We start from the raw sequence: 24,216 nt of genomic DNA, 5'->3' as shown, positions 1-24,216 counted from the left end.
CATATTGTTAGGAGGAGCTGTACGGTATGGGTATGGGGTGGTGGTACTAAGGAGGCTGGTTAAGAGACAGGGTGCCAAAATGAAGTGGTGACAAAACTAGTAGTTGGCTGAAAAGTGAAGACCTGAGGAAACCGTGGATGGCAAAGGCTTGTTAATGAAGAAAGATGGAGCAAAGGAAAAAGTTGAACTAGGGGGAAACTTTACACATGGCCTAGGTAGAGGTGGGGTTGGCAAGAAGGACAGGTAAGGGGGTTTGAAGGGCTTGAGCCAGTGAGCCAAGGGTGTCTATGATTGCTAGGTCAAGACCCTAACAGAGCTGCTGTACCTTTACAAGCCCTGTCTCTTTTTGGATTTATTGAAATTGAACTCATTGAAATTGCTTTTGTTTCAGCAATCCTTTGGTTCTTGAATTGTTACTTACTCTACCTGTGTTTTTAAGCCGTTGCTTTGAGTTTGGTTTTTTCTGCTGCTGTCTTAATCTATTTGTTTTTTTGATGACTGTTGCTAATGTTTTATTGTTTTTAATCTTGTAAGCTATTTTGTGTGTCCATCGACAGAAAAGTGGGGTAAAAATAAATGAGAACAAGTAAGTTGCATAGAAGGGACATTCTGCCAGTTGTGGCATCTCCTGTCACTGCAGCATTACGAGAAGCAGAATTATTATGGGAGGCAAAAAGTAGTGGGACTGGTGAGGTCTGAATTTGGACATACTGATTTGAACTAATCAAGCAATTATTTGCCTTCACATATCTAGTATTGTGAATTTTCTGCTAAGTTTCCAAGTAAAGTTTGTTGGCAACAATGTGTGTCTTGTCATTCAAGCTAATGCTGCCATCTGTCATATACTTTTGTGCATATATCTTCCATAGATTTTTGAAAAATATATTTTTCCTACCTAGTTCCATTCCAATCTTGTTGATAGAACATGGCTTCATGCACTTTTGTCACAACTACTTCTCATGATGTTTTACATTTTAGAGAGTGGGCAGTAGAAGTATCTGTTGTAGGTGGGGACAGAATACCCAAAAGAGATAGGAGGAAGGACAAAGAAGGAAAGAAAGAATAAAGAAAACAGACTGGCAGGGGAAGAGGAACAAAAAATCCCTAGATATTATCTTTATTATCAAAATGAAGACTGGGGTTGTGAGAAGGCAGCTGGTTTCTGTGTTTAGTAGTATTGTTGCAAGCAGTGATGCAGTTAAGTAATTTTAGACTTTGGACTTACTCGTTTTACAGGAGGTTAGTGCTTGGGCCCTTTGGGTAGTATCCAATAGGGACGTTGTGTGCGCATCCACAAGTGCCCAGCCTTGGTCTGCGTGTGGCCCTGATATAGCATGTTTGGGGGCAAGCCCTGACACCAGCAAAAATGCTTATTTCTGGAAGGGTGTAACTTGCCCCTTCCAGAAATGAGCATTTTCACTGGTGTCGGAGCTTGCCCTTGGAAGCGACATACTGGGGCCATGCACGCATGGACTTGGGCCAGCAGGGCTGGCCACATACGCATACCCCTTGTTGGATACCACCCTTTAGACAGTAATATATATTACTTCACTCACTTCAAAATGTACTAACTCAGCCCTGCTGCATTTGGGGGGAGTCCTCCTTGTTCTGCTACATGGGGCCCTGGACATCTGCCCCAAAGTCCTTCTTTGATGGCACCACTGGTTGCAAGTTTTTAAAACCCTGACAACAAAGTTTCTCCCTTAGCATAGTTCACAACTAAGGGAGCAATCCTATGGCTGGTAGTCAGCGGCTAGATGGCCATAGGATACGTCAGTGTCTGAGAACTGACCTTGGAGCCTGCACTCTGAGGTCAGTTCCCTGAAACCCAACCTCCCCGCCCCGCGCTGCCTCACAAGCAGCTCAGAACAGCCGCCTGCTCTGCGCTCATAAGAGGAGTGTGTAGCAGCGAAAACGGGGCATTCTGGGGCGGGGAAGGCGGAAATGCCGGTACGATATATCCAAAATGTCATCCAGCAGCCACTTCCCCCACTGCCTTCCCATGGCTAGACAGCCAAAATCTGCTGTCTAGCCACAAATGCAGGCGGCTGAAGCGTGGAAGGGATGATCCCCTCTGTGCTGCTTCTGCCCTGCATTGGATAGGCGGTTGCCTCTGAGTTCAGTGGCGGCTACCTATCCCAGTAGGATTGCTCCCTAAGGGTCTGATATTTAGGGTAGCCACTTCCACATCACCCCAGAAGAGAAAACGCATCTCTCAAAAAGGAGATAAAAAAGGATACCAACCTACATAACTTTTGTATATGCTAATTTATATGTATAAATGCAAATTTGGAAATAATAACTATAATTTAAATAGAAATAGAATATCTCTCACTATGGTAGAGAAAACTGTGACGATGTAACCCTGCGCGGTCTGCTGCCCAGGGTTGATGGGCAACTTCAAGGCCTCTTAGCTCCCTTCTTATAATTTTTTATCCTTAAACCGGACAGCCCATCAAATAGAGGATACCTCAAAATAGAGGACTGCCCTCTAAAGTAAGACATTTGACCACCTTACTGAAATCTGAAGATAGCTGTGACCTGCTACTGAATAATAAAACTATCACTCTTGATAGTTCATATGAGTTAAAAAATTTAATTGTGAGAGACCTGAATGCCAATTACTAGGTTTTATGCAGGATACGGCTCACTTTCTGCTGCTTTTTCTCTAGTCCTGCTTGTGTAATGTGTTCCTCTTGCATCTTTTAGCTGTTTGCAATAAATGTGGCATTAGTTGGACTTTTATTGTGAAATTGGTGGTGTTTTTGGAACATGCAGGGTTTCTTCAAGAGAGAAATATCACCCGAGGGAGGCATTACTTCCTATCCGATATACATCATATGAGGAAATAAATTTAATTGAAATCAAAACAATTTGCTTCTATGTAATGTACTGAGATTCAGGGCATAAACTGCGCAGGTAAGTAGTCTTTTTGAAGTCAAAAGGATTGCTTACATTTGTGAAGTTATATATTTTATACTTTCAGACAAGGGCCTGAATTTTAAACTTCGAATCTTAAATGGTTTGACTTAATTTTTTTAAGAGAATGTGAAGAAGAGCATATGAAAATTCATAGATTAAGACAACATTAAACTATTTTCCTTCGAGATCATTAAATGTATATTTTGTAAGGTAGACATTGGAATCAGCGTAAATGACATTGTTATTTTGATGGATGGATAACTTTTACTGGGTGTTGCATCACTGAATTATTTTATTTTTTAGATTTTTATTTTTACTCATTTGGAATGTTTGTTTTTATGAACTTTTTGATCCCAAATAATTCATGACCCTGAATTGGAGAAACCACATTCTTTGCCAAACTGAATGGGGAGGGGGTAGACTATAATTGTTAGAGACAGGAACATTGTTCTCAAGCTTTTAAGAGAATTTTGCAAACAAATGAGATTTTACAGAAATTAAACTCTAAGAGCATCTTTGCATGATGTTTAATTGGTCCATTCAGAGGATAGTTGCACTGATTACAGTGCTAAAATAGTACAAGGCAACCAATAAAGAGATTTATGTCCAACAGCAAAGTGCTTGGCTATGCCACTTGAAGCTTCAAAGCTCTAGGATAGTCTCCCATCTGCCTTTTTATTACATTCCAAAAAGATCAATCATGGCGCATATTATTGTAACAAGCTAAATTTGCGTTGTTACCTTTGCATTTTCACCTCTTAACCAAGGTAAATGCATGTTCCTTGACTTTACTATAGCTGGTCCTTGAGACATTCTCAACAGAGAAACCTTGCCTGGAAAGGTGCCATATTGTTAGCTCTGACTCTGAGCCAGGTCGTGAGCCTTAATATGAAAGCAAGGTGCAAGTTCTGAATGAGTGCTCCTTTTGTCATTGTTGCTCCCCCTCCTCCTTCCTATGAGAAGCAGGTTAGTGCCAGCAGTGGAATGACTTCCTGGAATGCTGGAGAGAGCACATGGTGTCACGAGAGAGCAGTGACGGTGAAAACATGCTTCACCCATTCATTGTAACAGAGTGCCATGGTCATGCACTTGAATCATCTGAGGGCATGTCTTTGCGGAATGATCCCACAGCAGTAGCTGATGGTTACTGAACTATTCGTTGGGGTCTTTATCCCATTTGAAAGTCAGAAGGTTGTTGTTGTTATGGAACAATGTTTTCACAAACAACAGTTCCTGTACCAATGGAGAGCCACAACAGAAGTTGTCTGTTTGCAGCGAATCCATACAAACTGTAGGTGGACTCATCACAATTTATAGTGTGCTGAAAATGGTTTCAGGAGCTGTCTTCATACATAAAAAATAACGGTGAGAGAATGCCAAGAAATACATTCAGTGGCTGCTCCCTACCTGTAGAGTTCCTTACTGTCAGGTATTCAACATATTCTAACCCTTTTTATTTGGCAGGAATCTAGTGCCTGGGCAGAAGTTTATTTTAGCACTATATCAGTGCTTTAATATATATATTTAAAATATTTTTATTTATGCAGTTTAAGAAAAGTTCTGTTTCATAAAACTTGTCATCCTGCTACAGCCTTCTGGGATAGTCATTATAACATCAGCCAGTAACTCTGTTTGGCAAAATTTTGTCCCGCTCTGGCACATGATGGCAAAGCTGTAAGTCAAAGGGAAGTGCTAATTTTGATAACAGTTCACTCCACAAGAGAACAAGCAGAGATGGACAGCCACTAGTGTTTTGGAATTACCATCAACCAAGAATTTCATGTGCAGTGGGGTGGCAATAGATAGGTTGGCCATAGATAGGCTATGTGAGAAATGTTAAAGCTTGCCAAAAGTCAGTTGGACTAAAATGTGCTGGGTTTTTAAAAACGCACTATTATTCCTTCCTCTTGGATGGATGGAATACAGCTAATTACAACCTGTCCTCCCAGTAGAGGATATCCCTCTTCTTGTTGTATGTGCACTTTTTGACATGCAGAAGTGGATTGCAGAGAATGCATTATCTATTAAGCATTTAGTATACACTACACTTCAGTAGTGTAACAGCGTTCTGTGCACCTCAGTGTTCAGTCATGCCGGCCACATGACCACGGAAGCGTCTTCGGACAGCGCTGGCTCTTCGGCTTAGAAACGGGGATGAGCACCGCACCCTAGAGTCGGACACGACTGGTTGGGGACACCTTTTACCTTTTACTTACACTTCAGTAGAGCCTTTGTAATCTCCAGCAAACTAATTGCAGAATTGTTGGCTGCTTTATCTAAACTTTTACTAAACTTACCTTGATCTACTTTCAGTTCTGCTTCACTGGAGAGAGGGTCACTGGGTAAACATTTCAGTGTTTGCAGAGATTTGTATTGATTTCTTAGCCCCAAATGTGCAAGTTCATGAATCTGGACTAGTGCATTTTCTGCCAAGCTTCTAGAGATATGAACAGTGTGGGCTAGAGGTGGTTACTTGGGAAGCTGCCTTGCTAGGAATTGATTAGTGAGACTTCTTTTATCTCCCTTAAAAGAAATTAAAAATGCAGTGGAGACCCAGAGAAATTTTCAGGGGGAAGGGGAGTCACACTGGTGGTTTACTGGGAAGAGGAGTGGAGAGGAGTCTTTAGACTACCTTCCCTCTCCCTTCTCTCTGACTCTTGGGGCAGCCCTCTGTTAGTAATTCTACCAACAACAGTATCAATGATTGATACTTCTCCCCTTCGTTAATTTTAGTCAATTAATACAGGAGCTGTTTATTTTAAAACTTAATGCCTCACCTTTCAGAGCAAGCATGCAAGATAGTTAGCACTGATTCCAGCAAAGAAGTTAAGTGAAACATCATAAAGATACAAAACAGCAGCAAATAAGTAATAACAATAATCCATATGTCAGTACCAGCTATAAAATACTGCTAAATGCCTGATCAGAATAGGTATATCTTCACTGCCATCCTAAAATACCCTCCTCCTGAAAGCTAATCCTAATTTAATGTCCAAGTACTCATCATGTTTAGTAATCCTATGTTTTGGACACCAATTCTGCAAGTTTAATGTTCCAGAACCCATTAAGTGTTTCAGGTTTATTGGCAAGAAGGAGCATTTTACAATGTCATTTGAAAGGAAAATGAGAATCTTCTAAGGGAGTAGCTTTGCATAAGAAAGTTACCAATAATAAAAAAGACTTGCTGCCTAATGAATCTAATATTCTTAATGAATACAATGTCTCCTTCACAAGAAGTCCCTGAGGGTTATATGTATTTTAAAACTTTGCGCATTAGTGAAAGACTTAATGTTTCAGCTTCATTAATACTTTCTAAGAGTGCAGATTCCTTCCAAATGGAAATCCCTTTATCATCTAGATGTCACCAGTTGGAACGAGAATTAAATATATTTAAACATTCACTATATGGTAAACTACCTAGTTATTAAGATGCTTGTAGCCTGAATAACGGAGAGGTGGCTGATATAGAGTTATGTTAAAATATTCATATCTGATTCCACTTGGCACTAATTCTGCATCTATAATAACAAGGCATAGGAAATTGCCCAGCTATTATTTTGCTATGACCTTTAAAATATAGATGAGAGTGACTTGGATTGGATAATTTCACAAGATGGTAGTGTTTTATAGAATATATTTATCCAAAAAGTTAACTATGTCAGTTTTCTAATCTCACTCAGTCATTAAGCTCACTGAGTTACCATGACCCAATCTCTATCTCTCATCCTAACTTATCTCACAGGATAGGCTTTGAGCTTAAAATTGGGGAGAGAACCACAGATGCCCCCTGAGCTTCTTGGAGGAGTGATGGGATTAAAATGTAGTAAATAAAATAATAAACATTGGATAGCTGAGGGCAAATTTCTAACAACCTGAGACTAATTCATTGTTCAGAAGTTCATCATCATCCTTTTATTTGTATGCCACTTTCCCACAAAATTGTGCCCAAAGCAGCTCACAACATAACAAATGAAAAACAATAAATATAATTTACAAGATATCAAACAGCAGTCAATACAACAATATTCAGAAAATACAATAGAAAAAATTACAAATAGCCATAATGTTGGCAGATATCAATATATATAACATCCAATAAAACAGTACAAATAAACTAAACTAATCCAACAATTGAGCACTGAACATGAGAGAGAGTAAAGCACAATGCAAAAATATTATCAAATATCAATAAATCTCCATTCCACATGAGGGTTCTCCACAATTAGCCTGCAAGTACAGGTTAGCAGCCACACCTCTCACTTGTGGCAGCCTTCCTCTCTCCCAGCTCTCACCTGCATCTCCTCTCATAGTTCTGTCCCTGTCTCTCACCGGAGGAGGTAGAGATTGCCAGTCCTTCTTCAAGCCCCACACACCCACAAAGTTTTACATCAGTCAGCCTCTCTCCACCAAGCACTCCTTCCAGCACTGGTCTTCAGGCAGCAGATTTTTTCAGGCTCCAAGGTGATGCGTGGGGTGAGGCAGGTGGAAATGCTCAACCCCTTGATGTTAGTCCCTCTCCAGTACATCTCTTTGATTTCATTATAACTTTCTTCATTATAATGTCTGTGATCAAGCAAAAGATGTTCACAGCTGGCTGCCATTCCTTAGACAAAAGTGAAATGCCCAGTTGATGCATGGAACATGCTTCCTGGATCATGGCCACTGAATTATTTTTAAGATCAGGGTGACTCATAGCTGTCCTTTACTGGAATGCTTCAGTAATATGAAATTACAGAGAAGATTTGATTTTCAGAAGAAAAAAACCCCCCTCTGTTTTGCTTTCCTAACAACCCAGTATCTTGGAAATCATTTGCTCAATAATTCTGTATGTAGGTTCCCCCCCCACAACCCAGGAAGTACATCACTAAAAAAGAGGGCACATATTTGCATAAAATTTTCATGTCCTAATTTATATGTATAGATGCACATTTAGAAATAATTGTAATAATTTAAATAGAAGTACAGCCCATCTTGCCAGGGTAGACTGTGAACAGGTGACGTGTGTGCCTGCCTGTTCAGTCTACTGTCCAGGGACTAACTGGTGATGGGCAACTGTTCCTATGGTTCATTGACTTTAAACTGGATTTGGACAAGGCAGCCCTTCAAATAGAGGACTGTCTTCTGTAAAGGAGGATACATGGCCACCCAATCTGTATGTCTTTCTGTCTAACATTTCATTTCAAAGGAAGATACTATGCTTCCTTGTCCAGTAACTTTATAGCTAAATTACTGGAAGTGATGCTTTGCACTATAATATTTAATCTTTATATTCCATGATGCCATTGCCCTTTAAGAATGGTATACAGTTTTTTCTTTTTCATTATTTTGATAAGGATAAAATCATGTTGGTAGAATGTTAGTTTTGGGGATGACCCTTTGCCTCCAATAGAGCAAACACGATATTGCATTGAGATTTATTCAGCATTCCCTTACTTCCCAAATTGCCCATTTTCAAAGATTCACTAGTGTATTAGTCAATTCATTCAATGATTTAGTGTGCAGTTCATCCTTACTGAATAATTAGAAAAAAAAGATTGTAAAAGTATTCCCCTGTTTGCTTATTAACATTTGTTCTGAACTGTGCAAGAGCCTTTCCTATCGTCTAGTATTTTTATGGTCAAAATTATGTTGAACATTTTGATGAAGTTCAAAATTTAAAGCCTTTTGAGTCCGGTGTTTGAGTTATTAAGATGATAAGCCATAGGAGATAGGAACAGGAAGTGGGATATGTTACCATGTGAATATGCAAAAGAAATGTGTGTTTTACTTTTGGAACATAGAAGTAAAGCATAACTTCCTAGCACAGCAATTTTGTATCCATTGCTATAGATTTAGCATGTTTCTGTTTAACAATAAAATTTCATTATTTCTTGTAGAATTCCTGGGAGGCTAAATGACAGAAGAACGCCTCTGGGAGAATTGAATTGGATCTTTACAGCCATCACAGATACAATTGCATGGAACGTTCTACCCAGAGGTAAGAGTATGGCCGATAAGCATAGAATTACTGGCAATATATAGCTTGATCATAATAGAAGAGGGCAGTATGAAACTAAGAGCTAATGTGGGAAAATAAGAAGCAGTGAGAATCCAGAAATAAAAAAAGAAGTGGAAAAACACACACTATTGAACAGAGAAAACAGGATCTCATCAAACTTCATTACCTTGTGATATCAGGTGCATTTAGATTAATATGCTTTTGCTCTCAATTTGTTCTCATTCATGGTACACTATAGCTCTATTTTCTGAAAGCTGTACTCATTCTAGGGCTTTAGGATATTGCATGGCAGGTGACATAATGGCATTCAGTGGATTAGATGATTTTTCAGTACCCTTCAATTATGAAAATTCTGCAAAAGCAAAATTAATGTTGATGCCTATGTGTAAAGTCTCAGTTGAGAACTCAGCTAGCTACCTTTAGTGTGTTTAAAACCTAAATATAAAATAGCAGGCTTAGCTATTGCTCCACTGATTCTTGCAAGAGAACATGCAGTGTCCCTTTTTTCATAGTGATCACTTACTGGCTCTTTCAGGATGCCATCCATCTTTGTGTGTTTTTTGCAGATCTTTTCCAAAAGCTGTTCAGACAGGATCTACTAGTGGCAAGTCTCTTTCGAAACTTCTTACTGGCAGAACGAATAATGAGGTCTTACAACTGCACACCAGTTAGCAGTCCTCGTCTACCTCCTACTTACATGCATGCCATGTGGTAAGTTGATGCCAGAAAATTACCTCAATCTCTTCAATCTCTAAAGACTTTACAAAGATGCCTCACAGATTTCAGAAGCTGTTGTCACTAAATGTTGTTACCACCTGGATCTCTTCAGAGCTTTTTGTGATTAATGTGTGAGTCATGTATGGACGATCCCATGGCAATTTAACAGCCATCTCCAAATGTCTTTTTTCCTCAGTATGCTATTACATTATTAGAATTTGTCATATTTTCATAATGAAAAACTTTCCCCTTCTGGAAGCACTGCTGTATCGGGCACTGACCCGGTTCACATGTCATACTCATGAGTTCCTACTGTGGTTTGTCTGTCTCCCAGCATCCGAGAGTTCCTGGTTCGGATGTCACGATAAACAACCCAGGAATGGAGCATCCCTGGGTTGTTTATCTGAGTCGGAGTAGGCAGCTGGGAACTAGCATGCTCACACCTGCTCTTCTTTTCAACAGCTCACAGTTTATTAACCGTGGGTTGTTGCGAGGTGTGAACTTGGCTGTTGTTGTTGTCGCTTGTTTGTTTGTTTTGGATGTAAAGCTATGCTTCTAAAGAAGACTACAGAGAAAATGCTAATTTAAGGCACTTTTGTTTACCAGAAAATCAGCACCCTCTCCCCAGCCTTCTAACTAAGCAGATTACAGCGCAGTCCTATTAACATTTACTCAGAAGTAAGTTCCACTGTGTTTCAGGGAACTTACTCCCAGGTAAGTGTGCACTGGATTGCAGCCTGAGTGTAGTACCCAATTTTGCCATGCATAAAATTGGCAATCATTCCATATTTTTTCTAAGGCAATTGCCTATGTCCAATTGATAGACATTGTTTGGAGAAAAGGTTCACAAAAATGTGAGCATTTAACTTGCTTCCAGTGCCATCCCGGTGAGTTGGTAATTGAACATGCTTTTAGACATGTGCAAAAGGCTTTTTCCTTACCACACGTAGCCTCCACTCATCTGGCATTGTAGGTAAGGACTTTCAGAGCAGAGGGCATAGACACAAGGCAGTCATGAGCCCTGGTGTCCTTCATTTGAGAAATTGAGCACTTAATAATGGGACAAATGCTTGTAGACATTATAGAATGGCCCAGAGCAGCTATTTATAGAGCTTTTCCATGGGCTAGCTCTGTAATGCACCTGAAGTGACTTTATGTATAGGGGCGAACCAATGCAGAGTTGTCCACAGCATTTGCTTCCTGTCTTCCTGCTTCTTTTTAATATGAACGTGAATGTAAATGGCACAGTTATTATCAAGGGTCTCCTAAATTAATTTCTGATTAGCAAACATTCAAGGAATGAAAGGAGGGGGTGACCCAGCAATTCTTCTTGTGATTCCTAAGCCTCTCTAATTAGAGCCAAAGTAACACAATGCTTGAGTAAGCCATAACCTAGCAGGGTCCAGGTAACATGGTTTCAGTAAAACCACTTCACAACTGTGTAATATGCTAAAAGGTTGCTAAGACAATAGATGAAAGGATCCAAGAACACTTAATCTTCTTGGATCTGTAAAAAGAAGTTTTGATAGCCTGTTGAGAAGAGTGACAAAATGAGTGCAGTTTTAAGTCCGGTGATGAAAAGTAGTAGCTGAAGTAACAATAAGCAGGAGGTATAGCATGTGAGGCTTGATTGAGTAGTGGAGAAAATATAATGAGAAATTGGTCCAGGGGAGAGTATTATGGGTATCCTTTATTTAATTGTTTGCCACAAGTAGGAGACAGTGTGTAATAAAAGTAAACATTAACCGAAAACAAGGTTACTTCGATAATAAGAATGAACACCTTCTTCAAGGAGCATATTAATGTCTGCAGTCCAGTCAATATCTGTGGTTAGTGTGGGGGTGATTTCATTTATTTATATTTCTTCCCCACCCTATCCCAAAGACTTAGGGCAGTTAGCTATTCTATATTTAACATGCCATACAATATATTATGCAATGTACAATATCTAGGGCATGCTTGTTTGACAGCAGTGAAGAAATGCTAACTCTCTGTTAATAATCGGCAAGGATTTCTGACTCCCAATTGTTGGGCAGCAACAAAATGACTCCCCTCCCCCTGAATTATGAAGCTGAAATGAAGAAAACATGGGGTAACCAGGAGTGGATTTTGAGCTCTGTTCAGTTCTAGTTCTCAAATTATATTATTGGGCTCAGAATTCTTTAATTCTCGGTGTATGTCTTTTGCACCAGGCAGATCTTGGGATTTTAGTGAAAAACCAAATAGATCCCATAAGCCTGACATCTGTCTATCACTGTTCTAAACCACTAAGCAAAATTTGCACATCATGGGAAGAAATAAATACTGGCTTAATAAGGTAGGAGATACATGAGCAGGGTGCAAGTACATGCAGCACATTTACTGCCCCACTCCCTTCATGCAAACGGGAGAACTAACTAGGATTCAGTACTTAAATATAGCTTCCCATTACATCTGAACCAGGAATGGAAGCCATCTTTAAAACAAGGTTTGAATTTGGCTTACAAATCCTGCTTGTTTTGTAGCACTTAACTATTAGTCCCAGTTCAGATATAATGGAAAACTATGCTTAAGTGCTGAATCTTGGTCAGTTTTCCTGCTCATGCGTGTGATTTCCTGTTATGTGCGAGCTGGGTCATTGTCTTAATTGATTGGACTACCTTTTCTGAAGTTGTCCAACAGGGAAAGGGGGGAATGAACTTCCCTCAGGTCTACCTCCTCCATTATCCCCACTGTGGTGAAGTGTTGCACCTGATGTTTTTCTGCTGAGTAGTAAGAGCAACATAAAGCAAATCATGCTTGTTGAGCCCACTGGATTTTGAATGCTCAATGACACTGCAGGAATACTGGTTGTTTTCCCTTGAGAAATACTTCTTCTCTACTATAATATAAATGGGTAATTTGTTCAGACACGTAGGTTTACAACACATTAATCTACTTTCCTTGGAGATCTTACGTTAAGGTATTCTAATCCTCCTATTTCCCCCCTTGATCTTTTATGCATATATATATATATATGTGTGTGTGTGTGTGTGTGTGTGCGCGCGCATGTTGGGAGGGCTTATCCCTGCATGTTGCCTTTGCTGTAGAGCAGGATAGGCAATATATGCCCCCAGAATCACATCCATCCTGCCAAGACACTTTCCCTAACCCATGCTGCCATTATGTGGCAACAACTGCAGATGAGCCATCATTCTCAGAGAAATGGAGAGAATATCTTTGCAGGCCAGCCAGTGCTGACTGCAGATCACATACATCGCCCTACTTCTGCTCTAGATGATATTTTTTCACCTGTTTTACACCTTTCTAGTTAAATCATTTTATAAGCCTTAGGGAGCAATCCTGTGGGCACTACAAAGTGTCTAGGGGGCATGGGATTTTCACTTTCTGGGAACCGAGTTCGGAGCAGGGCTCTGATCTTGGTTCCCAGAAGCCCTTCCCCTGCCCTCATAGCCAGTGTGGTTCCCTCCTCGCCAGCTATGTGTCTGTGCTCAGAAATGGAGTGCAGAGACAGGGGAAAGGGGTGGTCCTGGGGGCAGGGAGGGGAGGAGACCGCGGAAGCCATGTTATGCAGTTTCCTATGTGTTGTGAAGCCTCCACCCTCCCACTCCAAAGCTCCCCGGTTAGACAGGCGAAATCATTTGTCTAGCCAAAAATGCAGGGCAGCCAGAGCATGGAGGCAAATATTGTCTCCGTTCTCCAGCTGCCCTGCACTGGGTAGTTGTCAGCCTCCAGGTTCAGAGGCTGATGACTTTGTCCATAGGATTGCTCCCTTAACTCTCCTTTCCTGTAGATCCTCAAGTTTACTGTAGATTGATCCATCCCTACATAGTTTACGCCAAAGCACTGCTTCTGTTTTGCCAAGTTGAATGACATGCTTTTGTTTTGACTGCATTGTCTATTGTAAGCATATACTTCCACATTGCTGTAAGTTTATGTGAGTGTGAGACTTATAAGCTGTATTGCATTTAAGGTGTGAAGAAGCTAAATGCGACATTATCTTTTTTGCTAACACTGTGGAAATATGACATAGCAATGAAACCCTGAAAAAAATTGAATTCATCTTTTGCTTATCTTTGGTGCTGCGGGACCAGCAGAGTAGCACAACGTGTTGTGCAAGGAGGACCATGCCTTTGAAGTGTATGCCTAATGCTCACAGACATACTTGCTTTACATTCCTCTCCTCATTTGGTTCCTTATTCAGATGATTAGAGCATGGGCCACCAACTTCATTAAAGATAGTGGGTTGGTTTGGATGTTATGCTAAACCTTGTTTAACCTTATGAAAATGAGCCTAGCTTCCCCCCAGACATGCATGCCCTCCTTTGGTGTAGCTGTGAGGAGGAGTTTGGAAGCTTTTACTTCCATTTTCTCCAACAAATTATGGTTAATTTTAACTTTGGTTAGTGGAAACAAGCCAACTTCAAATCATAAGGTTGAATCCTGACTTCGTCATACTTACAGTAGACCCTTTAAAATCAATGGGGCGTAAGTTACTCATGGCTAACTTAAGACCTATTGATTTTACTGGGCCTTCTCTAAGTATGATTTAGCTGAATCTAACCTATAATTTATGAAGCGGGCTTGCAGGAAACTATAGATAAGAGTAACCAGTTTTAGGGCTCAGACAACACACTAAACTGTGATTAATCTAAAATGAAATCAGAAGCTTCTGATCTCAGAGCTGTGCCAGAGGAACAGAGGGGAGAATGCATGAGCCCGGGGGGAAAGCTAAAACCATGGCTTAGCTTTACATCTGAATGTAGCCAGTGATTCGTTCTTTACAAAGTTAAGTGGACTCTGAGCTTTTCTACACACACCCATTATCAGAATTTATTCCTGGGTAGTACTGTAACATGGACTTTTCCACACAAATCATACATGTTTGTTTCTCATGTGTAGGAAATAGTCCACATGTTTTTCTTAAGTTGCACATTACTTCCAGAGAATACCGCATTCCCAAATTATCCAGATTGCAGTGTGCTGTTGCTAGGAGAGTAAGGTTCCTCCTGCAGATAGTTGCACTTGCTATCTGAAATGAAAGTGCTGGCAGAGGCTTTGGACACTGTATGCTTTCGAACAACCTAGCTCCGCTGCAGTCGCACATTTTAATGATGGCAAATGCCATCGTATATTGGGAAGCTGTCTGAAATCTACTGTAGAATTAATACATGTCAGGCTTGGACAGTGTCATTTTTACAGCTCTGGTACCCTGACTTCAACACTGGCAGAGCTGAGTATTCCATATCCCCCCTTCCATCTAGCTCCTCTGCTTCCACCTAGCTAGGAGCCAGAGTCTTGTTATATGTGTTTTTTTGTGAAAAGGGAAGTATTTCACAGCTTTTGTGAAAAGGAAAGTATAGCACAGTTGACAGCCTATTGTGGCAGTGTGCTGTTCAGCTGTGAGTGCACCAGAGGGATGTGCATATACTGTGAAATGTTTTTCCACTTGACTTGAGCGTCACTTTATCTCATGAATAATTATGGCAGCCCCCTTTTAGAAGTTAGATGAAAACCATCCCCCCCTATTTTTTTCTGTGTATCTGTATGTGCATAAAGGGGATTTTCTTCTGTGTATGTTCTCATGATACAGGAGGAATTTCATTTTCTACTTTCAATACAAACCACTTGAGATTACCTTTGATGGCTTTACTCCACCTTACTTTTCAATTCCTGTTTCATATTCTATATTTTGCTGGGACTCTGGTTATGATTCCTTCATCACTGATCATCTTAAGGTTTCTTGTTCCCTAAAATTATTGTGACAGTTTGCTCATAGTTTTCCTTAAGACTTCCAGAATCTCTATGTTTGGCTGTTTTTCCTCCACTGGGGCTGTCCCTTGTGTTTTTATCCCAGGTAGTCCCAGAGTTTTCCTGCAAGGTAAGTACAATGCAGCTGCAGACTTTGGTATTAAAACTAATTTGCTTTTTCTGGCCATAAACAGCTAGGGGTAGGAAATGGACATTTTCCATTCAGATAGTACACCCCTCCTCTACTTGTTCTGTCTTGGGGCACCTTATTTTTAGCTGAAGGTATTGGTCTCCCAACCGCAAATCCCAGAGGTGCAATGCCCTGCCTGATGAATTGCCCTTGGATTAGATCATGCTACAATTCACATGTAGGGTCTAAAAAAGGCATTGGAAAAAGCTGCCTGCAACATGCAAATGAGCAGACCCACTCCAAAGTGCTGGCAAAACGCATGAGCAGCTCAAATGTGATGACCCACCAAAGCCTTGCAAACCTAGCGTGAGCATAAGTTGGGATAGCAATTGGCTAAAAAATGCTATGACAGCGATGTGAATTCTCATGGGTCTCACTTGCTGGACGTAATCCTTTCAGATAGGCCACCAACAAGGATGTCCCCGAGTGCTTCAGATGCAACTATATTCATAGCCTGGGTATTAAGACCCCAAATAGGCAATGCTCCTTGCATTATGGGGTGTTGCCAAGGCACCACAGCTCCTCAGGGATAGGTTCTTAGTATGGGCAGGTTGGAGCCAGAGTATGGAATCTTTTGACATAGAAACAAGATAGTGCACCTTGTATTCCAGTGTCCACACTTGCGGCATGACATGTAGAATAACCCCTGTTTGCAGACAGGTATTCCAAGGCAAAATGCTTAACAAGCCTCATCTTCTCTGACCCAGAAGTTTGGCTGTTCATTACCTAGAGTGTAGCCTGGTTGTCATATCAGAAGTAGACTGTTTATTAATAAATTCATCACATACATTATGAGAAGAGAAGAAGAGCCATGCTGGATCAGACCAGAGGTCCATCTAGTCCAGCAATCTGTTCACACAGTGGCCAACCAGCTGCCTGTGGGAAACTCACAAGTAAGGCATGAGGGCAATACCACCCTCCCACTCATGTTCCCCAGGAACTGGTGTACATAGGCATACTGCCTCTGATCCTGGAAGTACCATATAGCCATCAGGACTCATAGTCACTGATAGCTTTATCCTCCATTTATTTGTCCGATCCCCTCTTAAAGCCATCCATATTGGTGGCTGTTATGACATCCTGTGGTAGCAAATTCCATCGTGTAACTATGCATTGTGTGAGGAAGTAATTCCTTTTATCTGTCCTGAATTTCCCACCAATCAGCTTCATGAGATGACCCCAGGTTCTAGTATTATGAGAGAGGGAGAAAAACATCTCCCTATGCACTTTCCCAACATCATGCATAATTTTATACACCTCTATCTGGCTCCCCTTACTCGCCTATTCTCTAAGCTAAACTGTCCCAGATATTGTAACCTTCCCTCATAAGGGAGTTGCTCCAGCCTCTTGATCATTTTAGTTGCCCTTTTCCAACTCTATAATGTCCTATTTTAGATAGAATTTTGGAAACTGGGGGAGGGGGGGCGATCAAGTCCCTCATGACCCTAGCCAGTGCCTCTTCTGGTGGCCACATGGCAAAATGTCAGTGCCCCCTGAAGAAGAGCATCAGAATAAACCTGAAGATTGGCCTCAATCTCAGCCTGCCATTATAGGAAGACAGGGCATCCAGACCTTGTGATCCTCCTGCATTCCCATTTTAAAGTGAATGCATGTTTGAAGCTTTTCCACCTTTGTCTTATCCAGCCTTTCGCAGAATTCAGGAAGGCTCACTCAGCATTTCAAATTCACTTGACTGTCGGACTTTAATCTCCCTGAAAATGTGCTTCTTTTTTGGCCAGTGTGCATAAGATCAAATCCTGCAACACTGTGAAATTCTCTGGCAGGATCCACAAAGTGCCAACTACAGAGTTTAACTGAAGGCCCCCAAGAGTGAACTTTGTGACTTGCCTCTGCCAATGACTGTCCCCACACAATGGCATAGAAAGTTCTTTAAAACCACTGACATTCTCACCACAAACAGAAAATTGTCCTTGACCACTCATGCCAAGAAGGTGCTAAACTTGTGAAAAGCTGTGCAGGCTGTGAAACATGGCTTTGCTGAAGTAATAAACCTCTTAAATGGTAAATTCTCCCAATGAAGGCATGTAAACAGTGGGGTCCCACAGGAATCTATATAGCGATCAGTGCCTTTCAACTTCTTCATAAATGATCTGGAATTAGGAGTGAGCAGTGAAGTGGCCAAGTTTGCTGACGGTATTAAATTATTGAGGGTGGTTAAAACAAAATAGGATTGTGAGGAGCTCCAGAAGGATCTCTCCTACTAGGAGAATGGGCATCAAAATGACAAATGCAATGCATTCAATGTAAGAAACTATAAAGTGATGCACAAAAAAATCCTATTTCAAGTATAAGCTGATGGATCTGAGCTTGCAGTGACTGACCAAGAAAGAGATCTTGGGATTGTGGTGGACAGCTCAATGGAAGTGGCAGCCCAGTGTATGGCTGCTGTGAAAAAGGCAAATTCAATGTTAGGTAAAATTAACAAAGGAATTGAAAATAATGTGCCAAGATGATACTCCCCATATACTAATCTGTGGTGTGACCACACTTAGAATACTTTATATAGTTCTGGTCACTGCACCTTAAAAAGGTTATCGTAGAGTTGGAAAAAGTCCGGAAAAGGGCAACTGAAATGATCAAGGGGCTGGAGCAACTGCCCTATGAGGAAGCAGCTGAGATTGTTTAGCTTAGAAAAAAAGCAAGTAAGGGGGGACATGACAGAGGTGTACAAAACTATGCATAGTGTAGAGAAAGTGGATAGGCAGATATTTTTCTCCCTCTCTCATAATTTTAGAACCTGGGGTCATCCCATGAAGCTGATTGGTGGGAGATTCAGGACAGAAAAAAGGAAGTACTACTTCACAGAGCGCATAGTTAAACTATGGAATTCACTTCCACAGGATGTAGCGATGGCCACTAATTTGGATGACTCTAAAAGGAGATAGGACAAATCCATGGAGGCTGAGGCTGTCAATGGCTACTAGTCCTGATGACTCTATGCTACGTCCAGTATCAGAGGCAGTGTGCTATGTACACCAGTTTCTGGGGAAGATAGGCAGGAGGGTGCTGTTGCACTTCTGTCCTGCTTGTGCATTTCCTGTGGGCAGGTGATTTGCCACTGTGTGAACAGAATGCTGGACTAGATGGACTCTTGGTCTGATCCAGCAGGGCTCTTCTTATCTTCTTACAATACCTTATAATGCATAGCCTAGCAAGTTAAAGTCACATGGGATGTGGTGGCAGCAACTGGAAGAAACGGGGAATATTGCACTCAGTTGTAAGGTTTCCACAGTCTTTGACTAGCTGAACTCTCAGGTGAAAGGAGGCATAGTACATAGTGCACAAGTTTGGGTTTCAAACTGAGGATCTCTGTGGGTAATCACTTTATTGGGGAAGGACAGCTAGCAGTGGTGTGTGCAGGCTGGGAAAGAAGAAGGGACATACAGGCCTGCTAACCTCCAAGGCCTGTCTTCCTTATGTTTAGCTGTTGTTCCCTCCAAACCCACCACCAAGTTGTTAGCTTCTATGGCCACCTTTATCCCTAAGTATGGAATTCTGAAACCTTTGATAAAGTTTAAAAATAAATAGCAGCTGCTTTCTTTACTGGGATAGCCCATCAGTAGGCACCACAAAACTTGGTCTTCTTGGATGTTGGGGCCATATGCCTCAGTTCTTAAGAACAGAGGTGTGGGGCTAGTGCTCTCCATGGATGGTGCCCCTTCCCATTGAGCCTGACAGTAGAGACTGGGGAAAATATGTTAATATCCTTGCCATTTCATTTATCTTGCATACCAGGTAGATCCAAGGAGGGAACTGTCCCTGGGCATGGTAAGCCACATTTCATACCCATGCTAACTTGTGCCTGGTATTATCGTGACCTGCTGCCCTCCATTTATCCCACATAATCACGGTTGGGTAGGGGGAATTCTTGGCTGCACTTCTAGCAGTGTCAGAATCCTCATCCCTTCTCCACTGGGGTAATGGCCGCATGCAGTTCTCACTTTCCTTCTGGGCCTTCCCTAATGCCCCTAGGAGCAAGTCAGACCAATGGTCCATCTAGCTCAATATTGGCTGCACTGACTGACAGTGGCTCTCCAGGGTTTTTCAGAGTCTTTCCATGTTCGATTTGGAGATGCCTGGGATTGAACCTGGAACCTTCTGTGTGCAAACTGCAGGCTCTGCCGCTGAGCATTGGTCCAATGAGAGCTGACTGCTTTACCTCTCTGGTTTCTTACCATAATGTCCATGTGACTTGGGGCCCAGACTCTCATCAACTTTGTTACTTGCTTGGTTCTTTCCATAGAGGCCAGCAGTGCTGCACCAGTATAGGATGACTCAGCTGGAGGATCAGTTTCCTTACTGCTCCTTTGTGTAGGGTGGGCCTCTTGGGGTCCTGTGATAGAGCAGATTTCATGAGCTGCTGCTTAGGAGGCATGGGTGTAGAGACAAAAAGCTGTATAGTTATGACTGAAACCCCCCAGCATCAGAACACTCCAGCTGCTTTACTACCAAATATCTGCTGTACTGATAACTGAAAAATAGAGACCGGGTAATAAAAAGGAATGTAGGTGAGTAGGAGAGAGAACTGCCAGGGCAAACCCGCTTGCAGAGACCTGCTGATTGCTTTCAGCACCCTGAGAAAGCCCCTCCCTGCCCTCCCCACATAAAAAAAACAGAGGTGCTACAAGAATGGTGCTGGAACTGCTCCTAGAGCTGTAAGAGCTGCTTCCAGTGCAGCACATAAATCAGGATCAGCTACAAATAAATTCTGCCTCGGAACAGCTGCTGCTCAAATTATGAGAAAAAGCTATTCCCAAGTAAGCTCTGCTGGACCAAACTGGCCCCAATGACATAATTTTAGATGCGCTGAACTCCCCTTGGATTTGGCTGGCCACAGGAGAGGCCAGAGGGGAACTATGTATGTGCAGTTTTTAAAAGTAATGTTTCAGGTAACTATAACGTTCCAGGTATCTGCCCTGTGATCCTCACTTATTTCTTTAAGAAATTTCTTACCCGCTTTTCATTATAAAATAATTCCAAAGCAGGGTACAAACAATACAGTCAAATAATAACGGCATTGACAAAACAACAACAATCAAGCAGGGAGACCAGTAACAGATAAATTATGATTTACGTGATGGAAAAGGAAAGACCAAAAAATTCAGTCAAAAACAAATCACCTGCCTCTCAGATTACAGCCATCCAAGTTCACCACAACAGGAACAGAGACCTGCCTTGTGCATAAAAGTGAGCAGAGCTGCATGCTTAAGATGGGGCTGCCAACCAGTGCCCCAAATGCCTTCCACTTCCCCATCTCTCCTTCCTGAGTACCTTGCCAAAAAATACTTGGGCAAAGGAAGCAACTGATTTTCTTTCTTTCTTTCTTTCTTTCTTTCTTTCTTTCTTTCTTTCTTTCTTTCTTTCGAGCTAGTTTGTTTCTGATAATTCAGTATTTACAACACAAAGGCAGCATATCATCAATTATTTAGTCTTGTGAAACAAGAATAATAGGAAATGGTTGCCCAGTTAAAGTCCAAACTTACTGCCTGAGCCCCTGTTTCACACTTTCCAGGATATATATTCATTCATATTTCCTCCTTCAAAAATCTGAACTGACACTTACTCACACATGCACACTTTTAGAGCAGGATTGGTTGATTATTGTATCAATGTATAGTTGACTAGTTCAAGAAAAAAAATCTGAAAAGTCAAATAGGACAGAGCACTGATTGATGGCTCAAGAAACAACAAACATGGTAATAACTTGTTCAGTGTACTCAGTAGAGCCTGAAATGCTTAAAGCTGTTTCAGAAATCTATAATGCAGTTGGACAGACTGGTGCCAATGCTTGCAGAATACAGGTGTGTTATACTTAGATTCTTGTAGCAGAAAATATTTTCCAATATTTCAAAGGAAATGTTGCAGAATACTTCAGGCTGAGACATAAGCAATTCTTTACCAAAAGATTGAGTTGGACTAAAAGCATTTGCAAGACTGATTAAGCTCAGAAAATTAAAACAAAGCTAGATCATACCTGCCAAAATGCAGTGTGAAAGGTGAGGACCAAATTGAGTTTTTGTAATTGTGTTTCATTTTTGCTAAAGTCAAAGTGTAGGTTTACAATCTTGAACAATTTACAGCTCAGCATAATAAAATGGTCTTTAAAGAAATCTCTGCCTTCCTTTTCTTATTTATAATATCAAGTATTACTATACCTCAAGAGACTTAAACTAGAGGCAGGTTGGAAGAGATTGGGATAAATTATTCAAAAGTATATTATACTTTTGCTGTATGTGTATTTGGAGTGAAGGAAGATGGAATGTTCAGTAGGGGAAATAAACACTTTATATTTTGAAGTAAAACGTTGCTGCCATTTCCTCCAGGGAAAGGAGGAAGTTAATGACAACAATCACAGAGGCCTTGCCATATTTTAATTTTTGATGTGGAGTCATAGGGGAATCATGCTGTCTGCCTTTTCTAGAATACCTGTGATCCTTCAGAGTTATAGCTTGTATTTTACATTTTCATTCGGAGGGCCTTATTGGACTGATAAGTACAGATAGATATTTCTTAGATATATCTTAGGGCTCCACTGAGCTTTTGTTAATGAAAATTTTCAGCCCCAAACTCTAGGTTTCAGGAGGGAGGTCTTATGAACCCTCCTATGTTTACTTTTTCATGGGTATTTGTTAAGCTTTTCCCCCAATCTACAGTTTCAGCACCATTTTTATCTTTTTCCTGAGGTGATTCCAGTTAGTCAGAGATCATGCAATTAACACAGTGATATCAAATTGTTATGCAGCCAATCAGATTTGGGTACAACATCATGAAGTCAAATCACAGTGAGAACAGGAAGTATTGCCCTCACTCTGAACTGATTTCCTGACAATGCAATGTAGCTAATAAATTTTTATGTGATGAGACAATGGAGGAAATATTACCTGCCCTCACCCTAAACAGGTGCATATTTTTACACTGTTTCACAGCCTCTCCCTTATAAATTGTTCAAACTTGGTTTATTTGTATTTAACCTGGGGGGAGGGGTGTTTCACAAAATGCCCCAACACACACACACTTTTGTTCAGCCCTAGATGTTTGTACTCTTTTTTTTTCTTCTCCTTTTTTTAGTGTTTGCATAGTGTCTTCCTGTTTTGGCTTGCTTTGTTGAAGCAGGGTGGGGAGAAAAGCTCTTCCCTTGATAGAGACAATCATGAGAAAAATGAAAAGATTTAAAAGTATATTTTCCAGTGGAGCAGGGGAAGACTAAGACATTTGTTGTTTTCTTTAGTCATGCATGATGACTAAATGATGCAGAAATTAAGAGGTTGGGATACATTTGAAGACCTTACCCTAGTAATTCCCAGACAGTGTGCTAGGGCACACTAATGTATCATGAAAAATAAGCTGATCAAAAGATTTAAAGGCTCATAAGGGCCCAAAGCACTTCTCTGCATAGGAGGCTGCCTGCATCATCTCTTCATGTGGTTCTACTGCTTTGGCCTTGCTTGTTTCCATTGAATCTCCTCTGAGGGCAGGTAATTCTGCCAAGTTTCTGCATCAGATGAAACTGAAATATTTAATCACTTCTTGTGCATAGATGGAACAGAATTACCTGCTCTCTAAGGAGGCTGTCCTTTCTATCTCTGGAGAAGTTGTTGCTTGTCCAATCAGGAGGCATATTCAGAACTATGCAAAAACACAGTGGATGGGTTCCTCTGAAGATGGCTTTATTCTTTGAGGTGTGTCAGTCAACTGTGGCTTCTAGTACCCAGCTGTACCTAGATCCCAGAAGTTTAGTAAACACTGGTTCTAGCCCTAATCTTCTGCCTGTTTTCTTTACAGATCCATATTTATTTTCCTAATAATGAGAGAGTAAGTAATTGTGCCTCCCTTGTCTCTTTCTATAGTATGATCATCTGCAAATGTTCTCACCAGCTAATGTATAGATCTAGTGGAGTTCAGCTACTTATCAAGCCTTGACATCTGTCTAGGAGGTTTGTGTAAATGCAATAGGGGGGAAACATAATGTGTTTACAAAACATTTCAAAGATTATCAGGAGGATGAATAAAGTCCAGTACTGTTGACCTTGCTTTATAAGCACATCTCTTTTATTAGGACATTATTTTATGCAGACTGTAAAACTGAGCCCTGCAGATACAAAGTATAGCGGAGAACAATTTTAAGCTAATGTGTTGCATCGCATGTGCCCTTCACAACAAACCCTATGGGGGCAACAGCACAGAGTAATACTTGAAACCTGTTATGGTACCCAGAACTTGGTGAGAGATGCTTATGTTGATGAATTTAAAACAAAAACACAAATCACTGGGTCCAGATGATATACATCCAAGAATTCTTAAAAAACTCAAATATGAAATTGCTGATCTTCTAACATAAAATGTTACATGTCCCTAAGATAAGCCTCTGTACCAAAGGATTGGAAAGTGGCCAATGTAATGGCAATTTTTAAATAGGGATCCAGAAAATTACAGTCCTGTTAGCTTAATGTCCCTTCTGGATAATTGGTGGGAAAGTTTATTAAAGATTAAACATATACACGGATAAGCCTTGCCGAAGAAGAATTAATGAAGCTGAATGGTGGAAGATTCAGGACAACCAAAAGGAATTACTTTTTCACACAGTGCATAGTTAAACTATGGAATTCACTATCACAAGATGCAGTGATGGATGGCCACC

General features: G+C 40.9%; 1 protein-coding gene across 14 annotated transcripts in view; it reads left to right on the top strand.

Annotated features, from left to right (window-relative positions):
• RPTOR (regulatory associated protein of MTOR complex 1) overlaps positions 1 to 24,216 on the top strand; it is a 493,211-nt gene that overhangs the window by 282,138 nt on the left and 186,857 nt on the right. For all 14 annotated transcript variants that reach the window (XM_084837711.1, XM_084837700.1, XM_084837701.1 and 11 more), the window contains 2 exons: positions 8,799 to 8,899; positions 9,487 to 9,631. In XM_084837711.1, the coding sequence (XP_084693837.1) occupies positions 8,799 to 8,899; positions 9,487 to 9,631 (246 nt within the window). The remainder of the gene's footprint in view (positions 1 to 8,798; positions 8,900 to 9,486; positions 9,632 to 24,216) is intronic.

This window comes from Heloderma suspectum, chromosome 2 (genome assembly GCF_057233095.1).
Source record: "Heloderma suspectum isolate Gila_16-S chromosome 2, 16-S_ref, whole genome shotgun sequence".
Lineage (NCBI taxonomy): Eukaryota > Metazoa > Chordata > Lepidosauria > Squamata > Helodermatidae > Heloderma > Heloderma suspectum.
Note: the sequence above shows the minus strand (reverse complement) of the source record. Positions and strands in the feature narration are given on the sequence as shown.